The following is a 23654-nucleotide window of genomic DNA, read 5'->3' as shown; positions in this document are numbered from 1 at the left end:
CAGCAGTGACCCGGTGCATGCACTTTCCTTTCCTTTCCTTTCCTTTCCTTTCCTTTCCTTTCCTTTCCTTTCCTTTCCTTTCCTTTCCTTTCCTTTCCTTTCCTTTCCTTTCCTTTCCTTTCCTTTCCTAAGATCTTCCAGTACGCATTTAATCTTTACTGTTGTTCTGATTATTAAATTTGTTACTGGCTCTTTAATATTTTAATATTTTCATTAGTTGTATTATTGTATCATTTGTCATAGAATCATAGAATAATAGGGTTGGAGGGGCCTACAAGGCCATCGAGTCCAACCCCCTGCTCAATGCAGGAATCCAAGTCAGTTTAGTCTTGTTCTGGGTTATGATTGTAAAACAGCCCAAGGGGATTTTCTCATTTGGGTGGTATATAAATTTAAGAAATAAGTAATTAAGGTATTGGGTATTTAGTTTTTGTTTGGAACCCCATCCTGGTAACTAGCGGTTGCAACCCACTGTGGCTGTTCTCATGCTGTGAAATAGACACACACAAATATATTTATATCAGGGAAACGATTCAGATACTAACTCTTGACTTTATGGAAGAGAAGCATATTTCCAGCATGGAGGTAGAGGGAACTGAAATGAGTGAAGTCTTGACCTGAATCTGCCTAGAATATGAGCATACCACTGTGCCCTGTCTTCTGACTCTTTAAGCTGATTAGTTCTGAATGCATCATGCAGGCTACATACCAACATTAGATAATCCTCCTTTCTGGACTATTTTCTCGATAGCATTTTTCAGATCCTTAGAGTTTGCATAGGTCTTCAAGTTAAATTCGGTAGAAGGGTCATCGCTGTATTTAAAAAAAAACAACGAGCAGTTTCCTCTTGTGTTATCCCCTACAAAATCTGGTATTAATGGCAGCACATTAATGGTGATAATTGGGGGGGGGGGCAATTTACATGTATACTTTTCTGAACAGGAAACAATGTGCATGAATAATTACTGTATGCACACAAATATGTGAATATTTACACACAACATATGCTTGTGTATGTGTGTGTGGGGGGGTTCTGTGTGTTTTTACTTTTCACAATTATACATTTGACCATTACATTTTCATAGGTACAAAACTCATTTGCAGAATTTATTTTCTCACCAGAAAATGCAGTGCTAATAATTAACTGATCATTCATTTTCTTCCACCTGATCATTTCATATCAGGACATCAAGGCTTCTGTCTGATGAATAAAAACATACTGCTAAAGAAGGAGTGTGATGTGCAGATCTGCGGGGTTAGGCATAGGGCTCCATAGAGCCCTCTTACATCCTGATCCTTCTCCAGCTGGCCCTTAGGTGTGGATACACCGTGTGTGCTGTTTGCTTTCCCCAAAAGGAGGGCTGTGTGCTTGTTCCATATACTCATCTTGCTATAAGAGGGCCAGCTAGATGCATACTGGGAGCACCAATGGGCTACTCATTATGAGAGATAGTTGGCACAAGTGGGACCTGCGACAGAATGCTGCAGTGTGGAGTGCTTCTGTTCAGGATTCCAGCCAGCCATGCCCTCTTTGAGAATATGCCATTCCACCACCACCCTGGTTTTTCTGTGTCCCTCCACTCACACATCCCCAATGAGCATGGTCAGTCCTTATTTGGCTATTTTGAAGGGTTCCCCTGCACTTCAGTTTTTTAACCCCCTAAATATTTATTTGTACTTCTACCAACCTTGAAGTTCCCCCAAGGCTGCTAATATCTCCCTCTTGTGCATTGGATATGGTGTTTTGGCTACATAAGGACTGGCACTTGGAGAATGCGTTGGCTATTAGTATATGGCCAAACAGCATATTACTAGTGTCCACAGAGGGATGCATTTTGGCCAAGTGTTTTTGTTTTTCAGATAGTCACACAAATAGTTGCTATGTCTTTCGATTGGCTTAACTGTTGTAAACTAAGAAGACTCACTTATCCTGTCAGCATAGTCTAAACTTTGAGTCTCACTCTTCAGGACAATATATTTGTGCCCATGTTTCTTTCCTGTGATGCAGATGTAATTAGTGTGATGTTCCACATTATCAACATACGTTCTGTGATGATGTGCTGGCAGTCCTGCTAGCACATTTTCTCCTAAGCTGCTGATGCAGCAGGTGGGCTAGTAATCCTATAAAAGTCTACTGTTTCAGTCCCCTGAATTCTTACTGGAATTTATAGCTGTCCCTTTATATAACTCAATTCTAGTCAAAACAGTAAAAATAGATATAAAATATTTCCAGAAAAATTATTATTATTTATTTATTTATTATATATTCAATCTGCCTAATAACCAATGTTCTCTGGGCAGAGTTCAGAAAGTTCTTGTGGTATTGCTACATATACAGGTATGGAGACAGGAGTTAAGATTAATCCAGATGTTAAGAAAACAAAGAATGTTCTTACCCATACTGAATGATGCCAATGAGAGGGCCAGATATGCCAACATCCAGGGCTTGAGTTACATCTTTGAGGAACTGTTTTTGGATCTGAAAGCGGCGCTTGCCGATGCTCCAGCTCCCATCTATCAAAAATGATACATCAACTTTGCAATCTGGAAAAAAAAGATTAGAAGAACTTTGCTCTTTCTCCAAAATGGTATGCTTTTTCAGCACAAGATCATGACACCTAACTATCATAGACTTATCAGAGCATCTACTGGACCATTCTAAGAGTTTATCAAGGATATGAACAACTCCCTTGCCATAGACAGCAGTAATCCAACTTGGCAAGTAGGTGAGGCCTTATTCCACCAGTTCAGTTAGGAAGAAATTCAGGTTCTGCAAGTGAAGTTTGAATTAGTAATCTAGACTGTTTATTCCTATAGCCTAGATCAGCCAATTTAGACCTTCCCCCCTATAATATAGGACAATAGAACCAATCATCTTGAAATCACACAGACCTTTTAAAGGAAAGCTCAGCTCAGTAGACAATTGTAGGGACCCACATGTACATTAAGGCTGCAGTCCTATACACACTTACTTGGGAATAAGTCTAACAGAACTGATATTAAGTTCTGATATTATTATTGTTGTTCAGTCGTTCAGTCGTGTCCGACTCTTCGTGACCCCATGAACCATAGCACGCCAGGCCTTCCTGTCCTGCGCTCTCTCCCAGAGCATGCTCAAGTCCATATTTATTGCATTGGTGATGCTATCTAGCCATCTCATCCTCTGCCGTCCCCTTCTCCTTTTGCCTTCAGTCTTTCCCAGCATCAGGGTCTTTTCCAGAGAGTTTTCTCTTCGCATTAGGTGGCCAAAATATTTCAGCTTCAGCTTCAGTATCTGTCCTTCCAATGAGCACTCAGGGTTGATTTCTTTTAGGATGGACTGATTTGACCTTCCTGCAGTCCAGGGGACTCGTAAGAGTCTTCTCTAGCACCACCGTTTGAAAGCATCAATTCTTCGGCGCTCAGCCTTCCTTATAGTCCAGCTCTCACAGCCATACTTTACTACTGGGAAAACCATAGCTTTGATTAGACAGACCTTTGTCGGCAAGGTGATGTCTCTGCTTCTTACTATGCTGTCTAGGCTTGCCATAGCTTTCCTCCCAAGAAGCAAGCATCTTTTAATTTCATGGCTACAGTCACTGTCTGCGGTGATCTTGGAGCCCAAGAAAATGAAATCTGTCACTGCTTCCATTTCTTCCCCTTCTATATGCCAGGAAGTGATGGGGCCAGATGCCATGATCTTCGTTTTTTTAATGTTGAGTTTCAAACCAGCTTTTGCACTCTCCTCTTTCACCCTCAACAAGAGGCTCTTGAGATCCTCTTCGCTTTCTGCCATTAGGGTGGTATCATCTGCGTATCTGAGGTTGTTGATAATTCTCCCGGCAACCTTAATTCCGACCTGTGATTCATCCAACCCAGCGTTTCTCATGATGTACTCTGCATATAAGTTAAATAAGCAGGGCGACAATATGCAGCCTTGTCGTACTCCTTTCCCAATTTGGAACCAATCGGTTGTTCCATCTCTGGTTCTTACTGTTGCTTCTTGGCCCTCGTACAGGTTTCTCAGGAGACAGGTAAGGTGGTCTGGTACTCCCATCACTTTCAGAATTTGCCACAGTTTGTTGTGATCCACACAATCAAAGGCTTTAGCGTAGTCAATGAAGCAGAAATAGACGTTTTTCTGGAATTCTCCTGCTTTCTCCGTGATCCAGTGAAAGTTGGCAATTTGATCTCTAGTTCCTCTGCCTCTTCGAAACCCAGCTTGTACTTCCGGTAGTTCTCAGTTCGCATACTGCTGAAGCCTAGCTTGTAGGATTTTGAGCATCACCTTGCTGGCATGTGAAATGAGCGCAATTGTGCGGTAGTTCGAACACTCTTTGGCGTTGCCCTTCTTTGGAATTGGAATGTAAACTGACCTTTTCCAGTCTTGTGGCCACTGTTGAGTGTTCCAAATTTGTTGGCATATTAGTGCAGCACTTTAACAGCATCATCTTTTAGGATTTTAAATAGCTCAGCTGGAATACTGTCATCTCTGCTAGTTTTGTTGTTAGTAATGCTTCCTAAGGCCCACTTGACTTCACTCTCTAGGATGTCTGGCTCAAGTTCAGTGACCGCACTATCATGGCTACCAGGGACATTCAGATCTTTCCTGTATAGTTCTTCTGTGTATTCTTGCCACCTCTTCTTAATCTCATCTGCTTCTGTTAGGTCCCTGCCTTCTTTGTCCTTTATCATGCCTGTCTTTGCACAAAACGTTCCCTTGAGATCTCCGATTTTCTTGAAGAGATCTCTAGTCTTTCCCATTCTGTTGTTTTCCTCGATTTCTTTGCATTGTTCATTTAAGAAGGCCTTCTTGTCTCTCCTTGCTATTCTCTGGAACTCTGCATTCAGTTGGGTATATCTTCCCCTTTCTCCCTTGCTTTTCACTTCCCTTCTTTCCTCAGCTACTTGTAAAGCCTCATCAGACAGCCACTTTGCTTTCTTGCAATTCTTTTTCTTTGGGATGGATTTCGTTGCTGCCTCCTGAACAATGTTACGGACCTCCGTCCATAGTTCCTCAGGCACTCTGTCTATCAGGTCTAATCCCTGAAATCTATTCCTCACCTCCACTGTATATTCATCAGGGATATGATTTAGGTCATACCTGAATGGTTTAGTGGTTTTCCCTACGTTCTTCAATTTAAGCCGAAATTTTGCAAGAAGCAGCTCATGATCTGAGCCACAGTCAGCTCCAGGTCTTGTTTTGACTGACTGTATGGAGCTTCTCCATCTTTGGCTGCAAAGGACATAATCAATCTGATTTCAATATTGACCATCTGGTGATGTCCATGTGTAGTCACCTCTTGTGCTGTTGGAAAAGAGTGTTTGCTATGATCAGCATGTTCTCTTGGCAAAACTCTATTAGCTTTTGTACTGCTTCATTTTGTACACCAAGGCCATGCCTGCCTGTTATCCCAGTGATTTCTTGACTTCCTACTTTAGCATTCCAATCCCCTATGATGAAGAGGACATCTTTTTTTGGTGTTAGTTCTAGAAGGTGTTGTAGGTCTTCATAGAACCGATCAACCTCAGCTTCTTCGGCCTCAGTGGTTGGGGCATAGACTTGAATTACTGTGATGTTGAATGGTTTGCCTTGGATTCGTACTGAGATCATTCTATCATTTTTGAGATTGTACCCCAGTACTGCTTTTCCCACCCTTTTGTTGACTATGAGTGCTACTCCATTTCTTCTAAGGGATTCTTGCTCACAGTAGTAGATATGATGGTCACCTGAATTAAATTCGCCCATGCCTGTCCATTTTAGTTCGCTGATTCCCAAGATGTCGATGTTTAATCTTGCCATCTCATGTTTGACCACCTCCAGCTTACCTTGATTCATTGATCTGACATTCCAGGTTCCTAAACAATATTGTTCTTTACAGCACTGGATTTTCTTTTCACCACCAGACACATCCAAAGTTGAGTTTCCTTTCGGCTTTGGCCCAGCCGCTTCACTCTTTCTGGCGCTACTTGGAAATACCCTCTGCTCTTCCCCAGTAGTATATTGGACACCTTCCGACCTGAGGGGCTCATCTTCCGGCGTCATCTCTTTTAGCCTTGTGATACGTTCCATGGGGTTTTCTTGGCAAGAATACTGGAGTGGGTTGCCATTTCCTTCTCCAGTGGACCACATTTTGTCAGAACTCTCCGCCATGACCTGTCCGTCTTGGGTGGCCCTGCACGGCATAGCTTATGGTTTACTGAGTTATGCAAGCCCCTTCGCCGCAACAAGGCAGTGATCCATGTTCCACCGTTAATGCCTGTTCATGATTTGATGACTATGGGTTTGATCCAGACTTTCATGGAGCGGAAGTCCACTTACTGTGTGCCCTTATGGGTGAAAAGGAGGGGAGATGGTTTTTGCCACTTGTCCCTCCCTGCTTCATCCCCTATGCCCCTGAAAATATGGTTGGAACACTGCGGGAGACAGAGATGGGGGCTGCAAGAGGAAGGGGGAAGTTGGTGAATATTACTTCCCCTGGTTCCAGCAGGGAGCTTGTGCTCAATCCAAGTCATTTCCACAAATGGAAGGACCCTTCCCCAGATCATGAGCCCTATAACTTTGCACAAGATTCAAACTTCAGAGGCAGTCTGGACAAACAGTTCATCATGTGTTAAACCTGCATCTGGATTGCACCATGTGAGTATGGAGGTCTGGAATTAAATGAATATTTAACAAAACAAGCAAATAAAATCCTCCTTGCACCTATAAGACTAGCATAGCAGGGAAATGGCTATGGTAGAATGTTTCTCTCTCTCTGCTAACATTCTGTGTACAGAGTGTGTTTTTTACAAGAAAGCATTCAATCGGGGCATTTCCACCCACAGCCCTGTAGTCTGAAGTGGTACAGTCCAGGAACAGTTTTACCATATTAAGTGTCTCTCTTTCCTTCCTACATTGTAGTCATATTCTTTATAACAGAGGTGTGCAATTTTAGGCAGTCCAGGGGCCAATTTCCAGCACCCAGAACCCCTTGGAGGCCACATTTCTACCACCTCACTACCCAGTGGCACAACCCAGTGGCAAAAAAATGGTGGTTTACCACCAAAATCCAGTGGAAAGCCATTATGGAGACTGAAAAGGGCCACATTTAGCTTGAAAACAATCTACATTTGGCATTTTTGAATCACCATAGCGGTTTGCAGCCAAATTTCACTGGCAAAACCACCAGGATTTTTGCCACTGCACCACCAAATTTCAGCACTGTGGGGGCAGCAGTGAGTGTGTGGGTGGGTGCACTCAAGGCCATGTGGAGGTACATTTTGCCCACTCCTGTTCTATATAAAGTGAATCCTGCATTCTTATTTGTATAGTTTTTTATGTTCTTTAATTAGGTCCGGAACAAAAATTCAAGCTGGAATTGCTATTTTGCCAGAAGTAATTCAAAGAATCATAATCTCTTGTGTGGCTTTCTGATCTGTCTCTTGAGTCCGGATATTTTAAAACTTGTTTATCGTCTCCCTACTCGTCTTGCTATTTTGGCTCACAGAACTCTAGACAAACGCCCAATGTTAAAACAACCTCTTCTCTTTATTTTATTTTTTTAAAGAACCAAACTGATTCTTAGTGACTTACAAGTAATGTCTTCAAGCATTAACAACCTATTCTTATTTCTCTGCACACTGGCAAGAAAATACTCATTTACTAGAAAGGATAGGCTTAAATGGCAATTAATGGTTTTTGTTCTCGGTCGTAGTTCTCACATGATTTCTCTTTGAAACTAGTCCCACTAAGACTTATGTGCTAATAAAGGTACATTTAATTGGAAAGAGCAAGCTTGTAAAGATTCCCCCCTGTCCCTCTATCAAACAGATGAGCGGCTGTGTTCCAGCACTCTGTGCTGGAAGCAGGATTTGTAGCGCATGCTGGGATTGTTCCCCCTGCCCAGTAGAACTATTTCAGTGCGTGCAAGATTGGATCCAGAATCATACATGCCTAAAAACCTAGGCAAATGGTGCAATTATATGTGGAGGATTGAAAAAACAACAACTGGTGAGACATTAGACCAGGTCCACCCCAATATATTTTGCTGCCTGAGGCAAAGGACAAGATGGTGCTCCCTCTCCATCCTAAATTCAGAAGCCAGCTAGACTGGCAAATTAATCTTACTTCAACACTTGCGATGGGATAGTGTCCATCACACCTGAAGCACCAGGCTAGTTTAGGGGGGCAGATCAGGCTGTTTCCTCCAAAAAGAAGGGAATAGCCAGGGAATTCAAGAGAGGCCCCTTCTTTGAGATCACTACTTTCAGAGGCACATTTAGGGCATCTCTACACCATAACAGGGCTTTCTGCTTCTGTTTTAAATGCAGGATCACGGTGACTCCCTTTTTCATGTGCTTCCTTTTCCCCCACTCCCTTCCCCCTCCTTCTCCCCATAATCTGAGTCTTCCATTATCTTTCATTGATCTAGCTCCTCTTCTTGCGGCTTTTACTCTTTTCACAGAGGAAACTGAAGCAGAACACAACAGGGTAATTTGATAGCTCATTATCTGCGATCTATTTAAAAACAAAACAAAGGGCATTTAATGCGGGAGACGCCTTGAATGATCAAGTAAAGAGCCCGCAAATTTCTGTGAAGGAGCAAGCTCAATCTCAGGATAAAAGCTCAATTTGAAGGAGCCCTTGGTGGCAACATGAAAGAGGGCTTTCTTGATGGCCACTCCCATGTTGCAGAACTTCCTGCCAAAGCAGGCTAAGTTGGCTCCCTCTTGGCTGCCCTTCTGCCACCAGGCGGAATGAAAAGACCTTTTCATTCAAGCAGGCCTTGGCCTGTAAGCAGGTCTGTTGGGCTGGATCTTGTTTTTATTCTGTTATTGTTCTGTTTTTGATTGTGCTTTAATGCATTTGTTTTGTTAATGTTTTAATCAAGTTTTATGTATGGTTGTAAGCCACCTTAAGTACCATTTTTCTTGGTAGAAAAGTAGGCTACAAATCAAATAAATAAAGTAATAAATAAACAGTCAGGAAGGTGTCACTGTTGTCCCGCAGCATCTATCACTTGAAGCAATCACATTGCTCTACCTAATGGCAGATTATCCTTCTTACTAGTCTAGGAGGAAAAGGTACACTTTTGTGCAGATTTCCAAAGGTGGTTCATAAATTTTGTCCAACAGTGGTCAACAATGCAAGATTATATAGATGGCATTTGCCACAAGAAATGGTAGTGTATATGTTTGTGTCCTAGAAAAGAAAAGTAATGTCTCTGAACTGAGAGGAATGAATCAACATGCTGATATATTGCAATAAAAACATTATATGTGAGCAAGGCTTCATTCTGATTTGAGTTGTTGAATTAGCCTTGCTAATACTTCTCTACAGTCAGGTAGCATTTTTCTAAATTGTGCTTGTACCTTAGCATATCTCCTAAGTTAGGATAAAATGTCTGCTAAAAATAAAGAGAAACTAGTTGTACAAAAAGAAACCTCACTGACATAATCAGGTATACATAATGAATGATGTGGAGGAGCTTGGTGATTTCACTCTTGCAACAGACCCTTACTGGCAGCCCACTACTGTGCTCAAAAATCCCTTGATCAGGACACCTGTTCACTTCTGATACAAAACGAATAAAAGATGATGTACTGAAAATACTGTGAAAGCACAACATGTTAGTGAGCATTGAGCACGGCAAGTCAATTTCCTCCCTGAAAATCACTGCGTGAAATGCCGTATTGCATTTTGTACATTTCAGTTGATTTTAGGGACATTTCACACGTTTGCAACTGGATTAACTGGCTGCCAAATGTAGACAAGAACCAGAAGCTGAAGCTAACCCTGGTTTCTTGGTAAGTATACTTGGATGATACACATGACTGTAAAGACATGTTTATCGTAGCCATAATTTATATTTGTAGGTATACATTTGCAGCATTGTAAGTGTGCACCTGTAAGATGTGAAGCAGCTTTCAGTCCTAGTACATCTCCCTCTAGGAGCATCCCCTTCTGGATTATTCTACAAATCCTAACTAATTTAAACAGTAGCTCAGTTTGTAGAAGTAAAGCCCAGTCCTGGATGAACTCTCCTTGTCTCAGTTTGGAATGGATTCAGCTAAAATTATTGTGTGTGTGTTTTTAAATAAGCAAAATATCCACAAGCCCACTTCCAAAATGTGGACTCCATTGTAGTCCTAACTGTATCAGTGGGAATGTGATGGGGCCTAAATAGCGTCCTGCAAGCCCCTACCACCCCGGAGCAACCACAATGGAGGAGACCTCCTAAAAAGTTCTCCATACCTCCCAGTGGCTGGAACACCGAAACAGCAGAAACTCGAGTGACAGTACATTTTTGATTCACTTACTTGGGTTTCCCTGGGAAACTGGCTCCAAAGGTTTTGGGACCAAGTCTTCCTTGGAGCTGAAACCTAGAATGATCAATAATACATTTAGTTATTAAATACAGAAGACATGAGTCAATGAACATATCATATGAAAAAATATCCCTACACATTTAAGAAGTAAATCAATCATCTATCTTTTAACTATTAATCAATTAAATGTAAAATAACTTTGCACATGAACAAAGCTCAGTGTGTCTTTTTGAAATACTGAAGGAAGTAGAATATCATAAAAGCAACTACTGTTAGTTAGAAAAGTCCATATTGAAGAAGTTATTTTTCATTCCCTATTACAGAGTATATCAGAACCAAAATAGCCAATAAATTAATAAATAATGCTTTTATTCACCTGTTATCATTTTTCCTCTCTAATTTAAACAGTTCTCATCAATTAATCAACACTCCTCTTTGCCACGCAGATGATAATTAGCCTGCAATCCTATATCCACTTATCTGGGAGTAAACCACACTGAACTCAATACGACTTAATTTTGAGTAGACACATTTACAGTTGTGCTGTCGAAGTACAATATCAACTTTATTTATTTCATTTATTTCATTTATATCCCTCCTTTTTTCTTCCTGAAGGAACCCAAGGTGGCGTACATAATCCTCCTCCTCCTGTGTGGTAAGGTGGGCTGTCTGTGACTGGCCCAAAGTAACCCAGTGAGCTTCTATGGCCAAGTGGGGACTAGAACCCAGATCTCCCGACTCCCAGTCTAACACTCTAGCTGCTACACCACTGATCAAAGTTCACAGTCCTACCTATTGATATAAGAAGTGTGATAATTACTTGTGAAATGAGGAAATATAGGAAGAGGAAGATCTGGTCTCCACCATATTGTACTTTCAGTTATCACCTGTCCTGCACAGCAGTCCATACAGGATTGTTGCACTGAATTGCATCCCACATAATGCCACAAGGCATACTAGACTGTGTTTATGCTTTTCCTGGAGACCATGCTGGGCCAGTTCGCACAACACAGCTAGCTCATCCTGTGTATTATTTAACCCACAATGAGCCATGTGCAGCCGCCATTTTGAATATGCAACCCCAATCAGGGGTTGCCTATTGAAAACAGCAACCACAGGGCATGTGCCACAGCTCATCGTGAGTTAAATAACCTATGATGAGCTGGCCGTGTTGTGCAAACCAGGTCACTGTATCTCTCCTAGCTCAGAATAATAATTCCATTTTGAATCCTGAACAACATAGTCCTTTTGGTGTTCATCTTTTGGCGGAATGTAATACTTACATAATACTTATGGAAGGTTGAGAATTAGCCGACTTTTTAAAAGTGAATTGTTATTGCTTTAAAACTGTATTTATACTAGTTTAGCTGTATTGTAAGCTGCTTTGTGAAAGCTTCCTGTCTTGAAAAGTGGTGTATAAATACCTACCCTAACTAACTAACTAACTAATTAAGAATAAGAAGGCCACCCAACAAGTAATGTAATTGAAAAGGCAGTCTTTTACGGTGAATCCTGCCCTACCAGGTTCCCAGACCTGCTTTAAGATTGTATTGTCAGTCATGGGAATATTAGCTCTCTGTCTTCGTACTTCACTATAGGCTAATTAAGCTTTTTCACCACTGGATTGTCACAGCTGTCCAGCCTCATTAAATCTCCAGTCAATAGTTGTCTCATACAAACTATAAGTAATTCTCTTTGAAGTGATAATCTGTATGCATCAAACTTCACCACTAGGCTAACCTTTTACTGCATTCTGGTCCCTTGGAAAACATTCCTCCTCCCTGCAACCCCACCCCACCAAGCTGGATATCTCCTGCAATGAATAATTTTGTCTGCAAATAGATATTCAGACCCGTTTTTGAAGGTTTGTGGTGTTTCCCTTCTGTTAATGCTAATCTCTTAGCATCCTTGTGCTGAGATCCAATTTGGAAATGTAAACCTTTTGGCTGTTCTGACTTATAGCGCACATGTATGAACAGCCTCACACAACACTCTCTCCCTCTTAGATAAGACAAGAAAAAGTAAAACATTACTGAAAATGTAACAGTACGGAGGGCAAGTTCAGCCATACACACTCATCACTCCGCAACAACATCATGTGATAATTCACATTCATGAAGCTATCACTGAAAGAGAAAGAGCTTGTTGAATCACCTCACATTACTTTGAACACTATACTTTTCAGTGGACACATTTAGGGCATCTCTACACCAGCCTAAAATCCTGCATTTAAAACGGGGCTTTCTGCTTCCATTTCAAATGCAGGATCACAACTGACTCCCTTGACATGCACTTCCTTTCCCCCCTCCCCTCCCCTCCTTCCCCATCTCCCCATATCTGAGTCTTCCATTATCTTTCATTGATCTCGCTCCTCTTCTTGCCGCTTTTACTCTTTTCATGGAGGAAACTGAAGCAGGACAGAGTAATTTGATAGCTCATTATCTGCCATCTATTTAAAAATAGAACAAAGGGCATTTAGTTCAGGAGATGCCCTGGGGGGGTCACGGCAGGGTCACGGCATCATGTAAACAGCCCACAAACTTCCGTGAAGGAGCAATCTCAATCGCAGGATAAAAGCTCCATGTGATGAACCCCTCGGTGGCAAGTCATTGAGTGCTAGGTGATCAGCTGTTTGAGCATTACGTATACATGTGTGAATCACTCTTAAAGCAGTTTAATTCCGTATTCCAGGTTATGTAGCTTGCTTTATTTTGTTGTGTGCTTGACTTACACTTGTGACAATTCATTGACTCACAGGAGCCAAAGGGAGACACTTCTTCATTCATCACATTTGAGCAACTTGTAGTCTGCAGTCTTTAGGCTTATGGGTTCTACTTTGTTTTACACTAGAACACTGAGTTCTACCAACCAGAGCCAGGTGTGAGAGAGTGGCTCTGGAAAGGAACTGAGGAAAGACATAAGAACAAGTTGATTCTGAGCCCATTCTCAGCCCAATAATTTGTTTTCAGCATCAGAGCTGGAATTCACACATAAATCCTTTCACAAAGAAATCCATGCTGCCCGATCCCCACAACTTTTCTTGTTTTCAGGACCTAATTTAGAAGTGAAAGGGCCCTTTTTATTGTCACTTACCATTAAACCACGTGGAGTATGAAATACTTGCTGAACTACTGAAAATGTCCCAGAAATCTCCCAGTAGACTCCAATTTTCTGCCCACAGCTGTTCTACTAGATACATTCTGCTGATAGAGCTTTATACTGGTTAGCAGAAGTGGTGGAATAAAGCAGATTGAATCTAAGAACTGAAGCTCCTGGCAAATTTTACTGAGTCAAAAATAGTCCCCTGGCTAAGCAGCCATAAATATAAAACAGCAGAGCCAATCAGGCCAGGCTCCTAACAGAATGAGACAACTAGTCCTACAGAACATACTGAACGTGCTATTCTTCTTATACACAAGAAACCTAGGCTAAAAGAAAACTAATTTGGTTACGTGTGGCTGCTAGCAACATTCCCCCCACCCCCTTGCAAGCTCTGTTTGCACCCAAATCTCTTGGATGCATCCAGAGCTCTCAATCAGCACTGCACCCTGAGTGACCCTTGCTATTGCAACTACTGACTGCTCTAAAAATTCCAAGAACAAATGAGCCCTTAGCTTGCACCTTTTTTAGTGTGATCCCCTGCCATCACTATTCCAATATATAGACTTGGTTCAGATGATCAGCAGGGGAAACATGGCTTGCAGTAGGGGTTGTGGGGTGGGTGAGAAGTCACTCCCACCCCGCCGCACACTGGGTTTGGACGATATGGCAACCCAGACACGGCACCGGTAATTAGGGAAATGTCGGTCGCAAGACTGGCATGCACAGGAGAAACGACTCATACTGCATTTCTTCCTCTGCTGGTCATCCGAACGTGGCCACAATGTGCTGAGCTACACAATCTGCAAGGCCTGTGAATAATTTGTGTTTGGATTAGTTAAACTGGACTGCTTTGCCTTGACATGCTACTTTGTACGGCAGAATCCTATCACCTGAGTATATAGTCCAGCAGAAGATTTATTATGCAGTTCATGGAGAGTATTCAGTACTGCCAGCTGTACCAGTGGGACCCACTGCTAGTCCAATGACAAGTCAGCACTGACTAAAATATCCCTGGAAATGAGAGGAAACACTAGTTTCTGGATCGGGAAAGGCCAGCAAAGCTGCCTTCTGCAAGCTCCTCTAACCTGCCCCGTTCTGGAAATGAATGTTTCCCGTTGCTTTAAGAACTGCTAGCTCCCCTTTCCCCTTCATGGATCACTGCCTTGTTGTGGCGAAGGGGCTTGCGTAACTCAGTGAAGCCATAAGCTATGCCGTGCAGGGCCACCCAAGACGGACAGGTCATGGCAGAGAGTTCTGACAAAATGTGGTCCACTGGAGAAGGAAATGGCAACCCACTCCAGTATTCTTGCCAAGAAAACCCCATGGAACGTATCACAAGGCTAAAAGATATGACGCCGGAAGATGAGCCCCTCAGGTCGGAAGGTGTCCAATATGCTACTGGGGAAGAGCAGAGGGTATTTCCAAGTAGCGCCAGAAAGAGTGAAGCGGCTGGGCCAAACCCGAAAGGACACTCAGCTGTGGATGTGTCTGGCGGTGAAAAGAAAATCCGATGCTGTAAAGAACAATATTGTTTAGGAACCTGGAATGTAAGATCAATGAATCAAGGTAAGCTGGAGGTGGTCAAACATGAGATGGCAAGATTAAACATCGACATCTTGGGAATCAGCGAACTAAAATGGACAGGCATGGGCGAATTTAATTCAGGTGACCATCATATCTACTATTGTGGGCAAGAATCCCTTAGAAGAAATGGAGTAGCACTCATAGTCAACAAAAGGGTGGGAAAAGCAGTACTGGGGTACAATCTTAAAAATGATAGAATGATCTCAGTACGAATTCAAGGCAAACCATTCAACATCACAGTAATTCAAGTCTATGCCCCAACCACTGAGGCCGAAGAAGCTGAGGTTGATCGGTTCTATGAAGACCTACAACACCTTCTAGAACTAACACCAAAAAAAGATGTCCTCTTCATCATAGGGGATTGGAATGCTAAAGTAGGAAGTCAAGAAATCACCGGGATAACAGGCAGGCATGGCCTTGGTGTACAAAATGAAGCAGGACAAAAGCTAATAGAGTTTTGCCAAGAGAACATGCTGATCATAGCAAACACTCTTTTCCAACAGCACAAGAGGCGACTCTACACATGGACCTCACCAGATGGTCAGTATCGAAATCAGATTGATTATGTCCTTTGCAGCCAAAGATGGAGAAGCTCCATACAGTCAGTCAAAACAAGACCTGGAGCTGACTGTGGCTCAGATCATGAGCTGCTTCATGCAAAATTTCAGCTTAAATTGAAGAACGTCGGGAAAACCACTAAACCATTCAGGTATGACCTAAATCATATCCCTGATGAATATACAGTGGAGGTGAGGAATAGATTTCAGGGATTAGACCTGATAGACAGAGTGCCTGAGGAACTATGGACGGAGGTCCGTAACATTGTTCAGGAGGCAGCAACGAAATCCGTCCCAAAGAAAAAGAAATGCAAGAAAGCCAAGTGGCTGTCTGATGAGGCTTTACAAGTAGCTGAGGAAAGAAGGGAAGCGAAAAGCAAGGGAGAAAGGGGAAGATATACCCAACTGAATGCAGAGTTCCAGAGAATAGCAAGGAGAGACAAGAAGGCCTTCTTAAATGAACAATGCAAAGAAATTGAGGAAAACAACAGAATGGGAAAGACTAGAGATCTCTTCAAGAAAATTGGAGATCTCAAGGGAACGTTTTGTGCAAAGATGGGCATGATAAAGGACAAAGAAGGCAGGGACCTAACAGAAGCAGATGAGATTAAGAAGAGGTGGCAAGAATACACAGAAGAACTATACAGGAAAGATCTGAATGTCCCTGATAGCCATGATAGTGCGGTCACTGAACTTGAGCCGGACATCCTCGAGAGTGAAGTCAAGTGGGCCTTAGGAAGCATTAGTAACAACAAAGCTAGCGGAGATGACAGTATTCCAGCTGAGCTATTTAAAATCCTAAAAGATGATGCTGTTAAAGTGCTGCATTCAATATGCCAACAAATCTGGAACACTCAACAGTGGCCACAAGACTGGAAAAGGTCAGTTTACATTCCAATTCCAAAGAAGGGCAACGCCAAAGAGTGTTCAAACTACCGTACAATTGCGCTCATTTCACATGCCAGCAAGGTGATGCTCAAAATCCTACAAGCTAGGCTTCAGCAGTATGCGAACCGAGAACTACCAGAAGTACAAGCTGGGTTTAGAAGAGGCAGAGGAACTAGAGATCAAATCGCCAACATTCGTTGCATCATGGAGAAAGCAAGAGAATTCCAGAAAAACGTCTATTTCTGCTTCATTGACTACGCTAAAGCCTTTGATTGTGTGGATCACAACAAACTGTGGCAAATTCTGAAAGAGATGGGAGTACCAGACCACCTTACCTGTCTCCTGAGAAACCTGTACGAGGATCAAGAAGCAACAGTAAGAACCAGACATGGAACAACCGATTGGTTCAAAATTGGGAAAGGAGTACGACAAGGCTGCATATTGTCACCCTGCTTATTTAACTTATATGCAGAGTACATCATGAGAAATGCCGGGTTGGATGAATCACAGGTCGGAATTAAGATTGCCGGGAGAATTATCAACAACCTCCGATATGCAGACGATACCACCCTAATGGCAGAAAGTGAAGAGGATCTCAAGAGCCTCTTGTTGAGGGTGAAAGAGGAGAGTGCAAAAGCTGGTTTGAAACTCAACATTAAAAAAACGAAGATCATGTCATCTGGCCCTATCACCTCCTGGCATATAGAAGGGGAAGAAATGGAAGCAGTGACAGATTTTACTTTCTTGGGCTCCAAGATCACCGCAGACGGTGACTGTAGCCATGAAATTAAAAGACGCTTGCTCCTTGGGAGGAAAGCTATGGCCAACCTAGACAGCATAGTAAGAAGCAGAGACATCACCTTGCCGACAAAGGTCCGTCTAATCAAAGCTATGGTTTTCCCAGTAGTAATGTATGGCTGTGAGAGCTGGACTATAAGGAAGGCTGAGCGCCGAAGAATTGATGCTTTCGAACTGTGGTGCTGGAGAAGACTCTTACGAGTCCCCTGGACTGCAAGGAGGTCAAATCAGTCCATCCTAAAGGAAATCAACCCTGAGTGCTCATTGGAAGGACAGATAATGAAGCTGAAGCTCCAATATTTTGGCCACCTAATGCGAAGAGAAAACTCCCTGGAAAAGACCTTGATGCTGGGAAAGACTGAAGGCAAAAGGAGAAGGGGACGGCAGAGGATGAGATGGCTAGATAGCATCACGGATGCAATGAATATGAACTTGAGCACGCTCCGGGAGAGAGCGCAGGACAGGAAGGCCTGGCGTGCTATGGTCCATGGGGTCACGAAGAGTCGGACACGACTGAATGACTGAACAACAACAACAACAACAAGCTCCCCTTTGTTGTTCTAGCAGTGGGTCCCACTGACATGTGGACAGTGTTGGATATTGTCCCATGCTTCAGCTATCTGTTAGCAACCAGTTTTTATTTGAATCTCAGACTTCTCAGCTTTCACATTCCTAAAAAGGTCTCTTTTTATGATTTATCCTATACAAGAGCAGATCTAAAGTACCACTCCTGCTGTAGTTTAATAGAGACTTTAATCTAAAATGGAATTCTCTTTTCCTAGATCTCTTTTGTTCCTGCAAGTTACAAGTTGGTATACCATGCTCAGGATCAGTGTTCACAACATTTCCAGAAAACCTTTGAAGAAAAGTTTTATGCTTATACTGTGCATATGATCATACAGGTGGTTTTCCTGAATATAACATGCTTTCCATGTAAAAATGGCTTTATAATTTCTTCCTAAAGAGTTGGTGTTTAGAAGGCTTTACATAGGATATTTACCTGTGTCAAAAAGACTTGATCCAGGTTTCCACATGTCTGTTTCCATAGCTTTCACACACAAGAGGCAAAAATAGTAATTACTTTAAATCAGAAAACAATCTGAAGTTAACAGAACAAACAGCACATCTTAAGAAGAGACCTGTTGTAAAATACATTATTATTATTATTATTATTATTATTATTATTAAATTTATTAATCGCCCATCTGGCTGGTCACCCAGCCACTCTGGGCGATGTACAACATACAATAAAACAGTTTAAAACAATAAAATTCTACAGTAAAAACATTTCCTAAAATACCCTAACCCACCCCAAATGCCTGCCTGAACAACCACGTTTTAAATACACGACGGAAGCTCATTAAAGAGGGGGCATGGTGGAGTTCCCTAGGGAGGGAGTTCCACAGAGTGGGGGCCACCACAGAAAAGGCCCTCTCCCTCGTCCCCACCAGTCTAGCTGTCCTGGCTGATGGGACAGAGAGAAGGCCATCCGAGGCTGATCTTGTTAAGCGGCCTGTCTGGTGCTGCTGGAGGCGCTCCTTAAGATTACATGTGTCAACTTTTGCATAAGAAGAAGCAGTATAACCAGATCGCGTACAAGAGACTGTGCCTCAAAATTATTAATATGTATTCCATGCCAGACACAAAAAAACAATTCTCAAGCCCTGACATGAACTTGGGGGCGGCGGCGGGGGGGGGCTAGTGGGGGCTTTCATCATATTGTTCGTAGTAATGTATGGCTGTGAGAGCTGGACTATAAGGAAGGCTGAGCGCCGAAGAATTGATGCTTTTGAACTGTGGTGCTGGAGAAGACTCTTACGAGTCCCCTGGACTGCAAGGAGGTCAAATCAGTCCATCCGAAAGGAAATCAACCCTGACTGCTCATTGGAAGGACAGATACTGAAGCTAAAGCTCAAATATTTTGGCCACCTAATGCGAAGAGAAAACTCCCTGGAAAAGACCCTGATGCTGGGAAAGATTGAAGGCAAAAGGAGACGGGGATGGCAGAGGATGAGATGGCTAGATAGCATCACCAATGCAATGAATATGGACTTGAGCACGCTCCGGGAGAGAGCGCAGGACAGGAAGGCCTGGCGTGCTATGGTCCATGTGGTCACGAAGAGTCGGACACGACTTAACGACTGAACAAGTACAAAAACAACAACAACAACAACAACAACTGTGGACAACTTACCCTGATTGGCAGGATTGCTGGCAGGCTTCCGGAATGTAGCAATTGGCTCTTGGCGTTGAAGACCTGTGTGGTTTGTCAAAAGGATGCACTTAATACAGGAGTAATTCTAAGTAATACAGTAGTAATTCTAATGTATCAGAAACTATCTTTCTCTGGACAAGCAAAGGTAAATAACTGCATTGTGTGTGTGTGTGTGTGTGTGTGAGAGAGAGAGAGAGAGAGAGAGAGAGAGAGAGAGCGAGCGCATGAAAAGGGATGTGTTTTAACTGCAATGGGAATTTGTATATTTTCAGCAGGGAGCAGGTCCTCTCTGTCCCTTTGGTCTTGTCCAAATGAAAATACGTATTGATGCCAGGCTTGAATTCTGTGTACCTCAGTGAGCAAAATTCTTTAAACATACTGCATTTATTTCCATTTGGCATTTGAGCATACTCAGCAATTCTTCAGGCTGGAGACTGATAATGCCCTGCCACACACACACACACACACACACACACACCCCTACACCTGAAAACCTTTGGAAAATTGATGCTCATGTTGTATACTCTCATCCCACTTTCACCTCTGCTAAATAGTTTTTGCAGGTTTTGTCCAGAGGAGACAATGGGACAAAGGAAATATTTATTTACCCCATGGATAGATATTTATAACATGGTAAACCTGGCTATGGTTCTCTCAAATCACTTTCAGCTCTATTGCCTGGCACCTGTTCAGGATAAAACCTGATTTTAGTAAACTCACAGCTTTTATTAACAACAGGAGTTTTTATTCAATTCCACGATAATTTTTTTGTTTTGTTTGAGTGCTATTTTCAAAAAAGGTATTAGAACATTTTTAGTTTTATTTCTTTCTTGTTAATTTGAATAAGTAGGTCTAGCTCTTTATCCAAGAACTTCCAGTTTTAACATGAAGAATGTACACTGTAGTCACTTACAATACCACAAAATGGTTCAGTTTCAGCATATTTTAATAAGATGTGCACTCCAGACCTGAATGCTTACAATGTGGGTTTTGCATGGAATGCTATCATAATGTCGCACAGCAGTCAACCTTAGGTTTAGGTTGCAATCTATATACATCATCCAATGACTTTATTAAAAGTCTTCTGATTATGTAAATGGTTTGTGAATTTCAACTCCAAAATCAGAATGTGTGCTAGCCAAATCTAGCAAATTTTAGATCCCACTGATTTCAGGGGAGGATTTCAATATGTGCTTTAATTTCTTTTATTGAAATCACTGGGAATTAAGACAACTTTGGCTCAGATGTGCCCAATACTTTTCATGCATATTTCTCGGGAAGTAAGTAGTGGCTAATTCAGTGAACTTACTTCCAAGTAAACATGCTTAAGATCGGGTTGTGGATTTTACTTTCATGAGTCTGATTTATTATAGAGAAAATTAAAAAAATCATATAAAGGCTTTACCTGTATTAGGTCGAGGGATATTTCTGTTACTTGCATAGCTGGAAGTGCCTCTGAATGCTTTAAAAATATTTTACTAATCAGCACATAAACTTGAACATAATTTTAATTAGATAATTAATCATTTTAATAAATTTAATTCTTAATCTGTATTAGTTTAAGTTAGGACATACCTTGATTTTGGGTTCTTCCTTTTACAGCCTGAACCTGCCCTAAAGCATGCATTAAAATGGAATATATTATTTGCAGTTTCAAAATCTATTATGATAAGGCATTTCTTTAAAAATAAGGTTAAAAGCACCTGTTCTAATCCTTAAAATTGGATTTTTACATGTTTATGTACGATTTTTAAAAAATCAGCACAGTTTAAATTTAGAAAACAATATTTATAAAATGTTATACAGAGACTCAGGACCAGTGGCACACTATATATTTAAACTAGTTTACCAGTCATTACTTCTTTCCAGGAAATATTGGGAACTGTATTTCTATAGAGTGGCTGGTAGGGATCTCCAACAGAGAATAGTCAGTACCTCAAACTACAATTCCCAGTATATGTAGATATTGTGACTCTTACAGAGTAATCCTATACATATCTGCTTAGAAGCAAGTTCCATAGAGTTCAATGGGAATTACTCTTCCTTAAATGTTTATAGGATTACAGCCTTACAGTGCAATCCTATGCATGTTTACTCAGAAGGAAGTCCCACTGTGGTCAGTGGGCTTACTTCCAGGTAAGTATGTATAAGACCGCTGCCATAAAGTGAGATAAAGCCCAAATAAACAGTAACTACTTTAAGTTGTCACTTATGTCTAATGATATCAGTCATGATTCAGTTGGGCACTGTGTGGCACTCCACTTTTCTTATTTTACAGAGATCTAAAATTTAGAAGTCTCCACAGCAACCTTTCCCAAACTCACCTGAATAACAAAAAGTGTAGTGTGGAGGCTACTTAATGTTCATATACACATGCTATTTTCCATAGTTTCATTTTTAACAGCTCCCATGCCAACAGACTCCTAGTGCATATTAACCAGAGGGAGTTTAAAACAGAATTGTTGAGGGTAAATTCTTTCAAAAATATTAATACATACGTTTACATCCCACATGCCTTGAGAGGAGCTCAAGGTAGCAAAACGTCTTATAACCATTAATTATTCAAAATCTAATTTGTGGTATTTTCAAAGAGGAAGGTCGGATAGTCCTGGGCCCTGGATAATCATAAACTCGATCAAGTTGATGCTTATAAATATTCGGGTATTTATAAGTTGATGCTTATAAATATTCGGGTATAGCATGAAGCTGCTAACTGGAGAGGCCAGGGGAGGTTTGCAAAGACCAAGGCTGAACAAAACATGGGTGATGTAGTTCCCTTTTTTTCATGATGGGTGGCCAATTGGTTTCTGTTTCCATCTGTGTCTTGAAAGCCAAAATTGTATCCCAGATCCTTTTTTGAGCATCTTTCTGGTTTCCATGCTCAAAAAATTATTTTGAAGGAGTTCAATCTCACTTTCTCAGATCTATATTTGGTGTGCCCAGGTGTGTTGCTGGAGCTACTCATAATGTGGAAGCCGGCCTTAACTCCCTAAACTGTTTGGCTTGGATATATTCTATCCATTTTTGGCTTCCCCCTGCTCTCTCTTGCTTATCCCCAATTCCTTTGTATTCCAGGTGATGACAGACTCTTACAAGTCTGCCTGGAAGTAGAAAGTGGTGCAGAAAGTTGTTTCTGTGTGTCTTCTTCAACTAATTTTAATCAAGGGCTAAAGAAATCTTGATTTACACAATCACACAATCCCTTCCGGGACAATCCTTAGAGTCCTGGTTGATTATTTTACTTGAGATTTCTAACATCTCAGTTACAGAGGAAGTTGCTACATTTTTAAATGTACCTATCCAGATTAGGCCCTCTATGATTGTTTCATGATTCCGCTCTTACGTTTCTATGTACTTTATTTTTCAATATGTATTTTATATTTTTTTATCCTGTATGTCTATGGTTAGTACACTGTAAATAAAACTAACAAGAACCCCCAAAAGAGAGCCTTCTGTATTCGTGGAGGCTCTCTCTATGCAATTAAGAACCCTGATTTTCTAGGGTTCTTAACTGCATGGAGCGCCTCCACGTATACAGAAGGCTCTCCTTTTCGGACTGCCAGCCTCCTTGCGTACAGATAGATGTGATGACGGAGGGGGTGGGGCTGGAGGGCTCCCCTCTTCACATGTTCATACAATATGGTAAGCAGAAAGCGTGAAGAGGACTAGAGCTTTTCCAGACATTTAAAACACCACTAGACCCTTTCAGTGGGTCATTTCATGCTAGAACTAACCAAGCCAACAACATTTCCCATCTCTATGGGCTTTTCTACACGAGACTGTTAATCCACTACATCTACCTTTGGTTTTGTTGCAAAATTGAGATCGGAGCGCTGCATAAAGAGTGTTTCGTTTCCTGCTTTCCTGCTACATAACCTTTAGGTGGCAGGATGGTATAGCGAAATAGCACAAATATATAAGTGGAAACAGCATTTCCTCTCACCATCAGAAATAATACCCCATTTTCTCTGCTCTAAAAAACTCCCCGAAAGTGCTGTTTACAAATAACAAGTGAAACTGGAGAGTCATGACGTCGTCTAAAACCCCCGTAAATAACTATGACAGGAATGGCGAGTGCACGATAAATGACTCGTGTAGAAAAGCTCTATATAATCAATGTTGGGGAAGCTTTGCTGAAGAAGTGATGTACAGAGCAATTTTGTTTGCTGTTTTTTCTTTGAAGTTCAGCTAGTCATACTTGTACTGCTCCATTAAATAAG

At 41.6% G+C, this 23654-nt stretch overlaps 1 protein-coding gene across 1 annotated transcript in view; it reads right to left on the bottom strand.

Moving 5' to 3' along the window:
• Positions 1-23654, bottom strand: part of VIT (vitrin) — a 50280-nt gene that overhangs the window by 8759 nt on the left and 17867 nt on the right. The window contains exons 8-14 of the mRNA XM_084828333.1: positions 21010-21048; positions 20840-20896; positions 19414-19476; positions 18220-18267; positions 10282-10344; positions 2397-2544; positions 710-813 (exon numbers count right to left, since the gene is read on the bottom strand). Coding sequence (XP_084684459.1) covers positions 710-813; positions 2397-2544; positions 10282-10344; positions 18220-18267; positions 19414-19476; positions 20840-20896; positions 21010-21048 — 522 coding nt within the window. The remainder of the gene's footprint in view (positions 1-709; positions 814-2396; positions 2545-10281; positions 10345-18219; positions 18268-19413; positions 19477-20839; positions 20897-21009; positions 21049-23654) is intronic.

The sequence above is a fragment of the Heloderma suspectum genome, chromosome 1, assembly GCF_057233095.1.
Source record: "Heloderma suspectum isolate Gila_16-S chromosome 1, 16-S_ref, whole genome shotgun sequence".
NCBI lineage: Eukaryota > Metazoa > Chordata > Lepidosauria > Squamata > Helodermatidae > Heloderma > Heloderma suspectum.
This window is presented reverse-complemented; position numbering and strand designations above follow the sequence as displayed.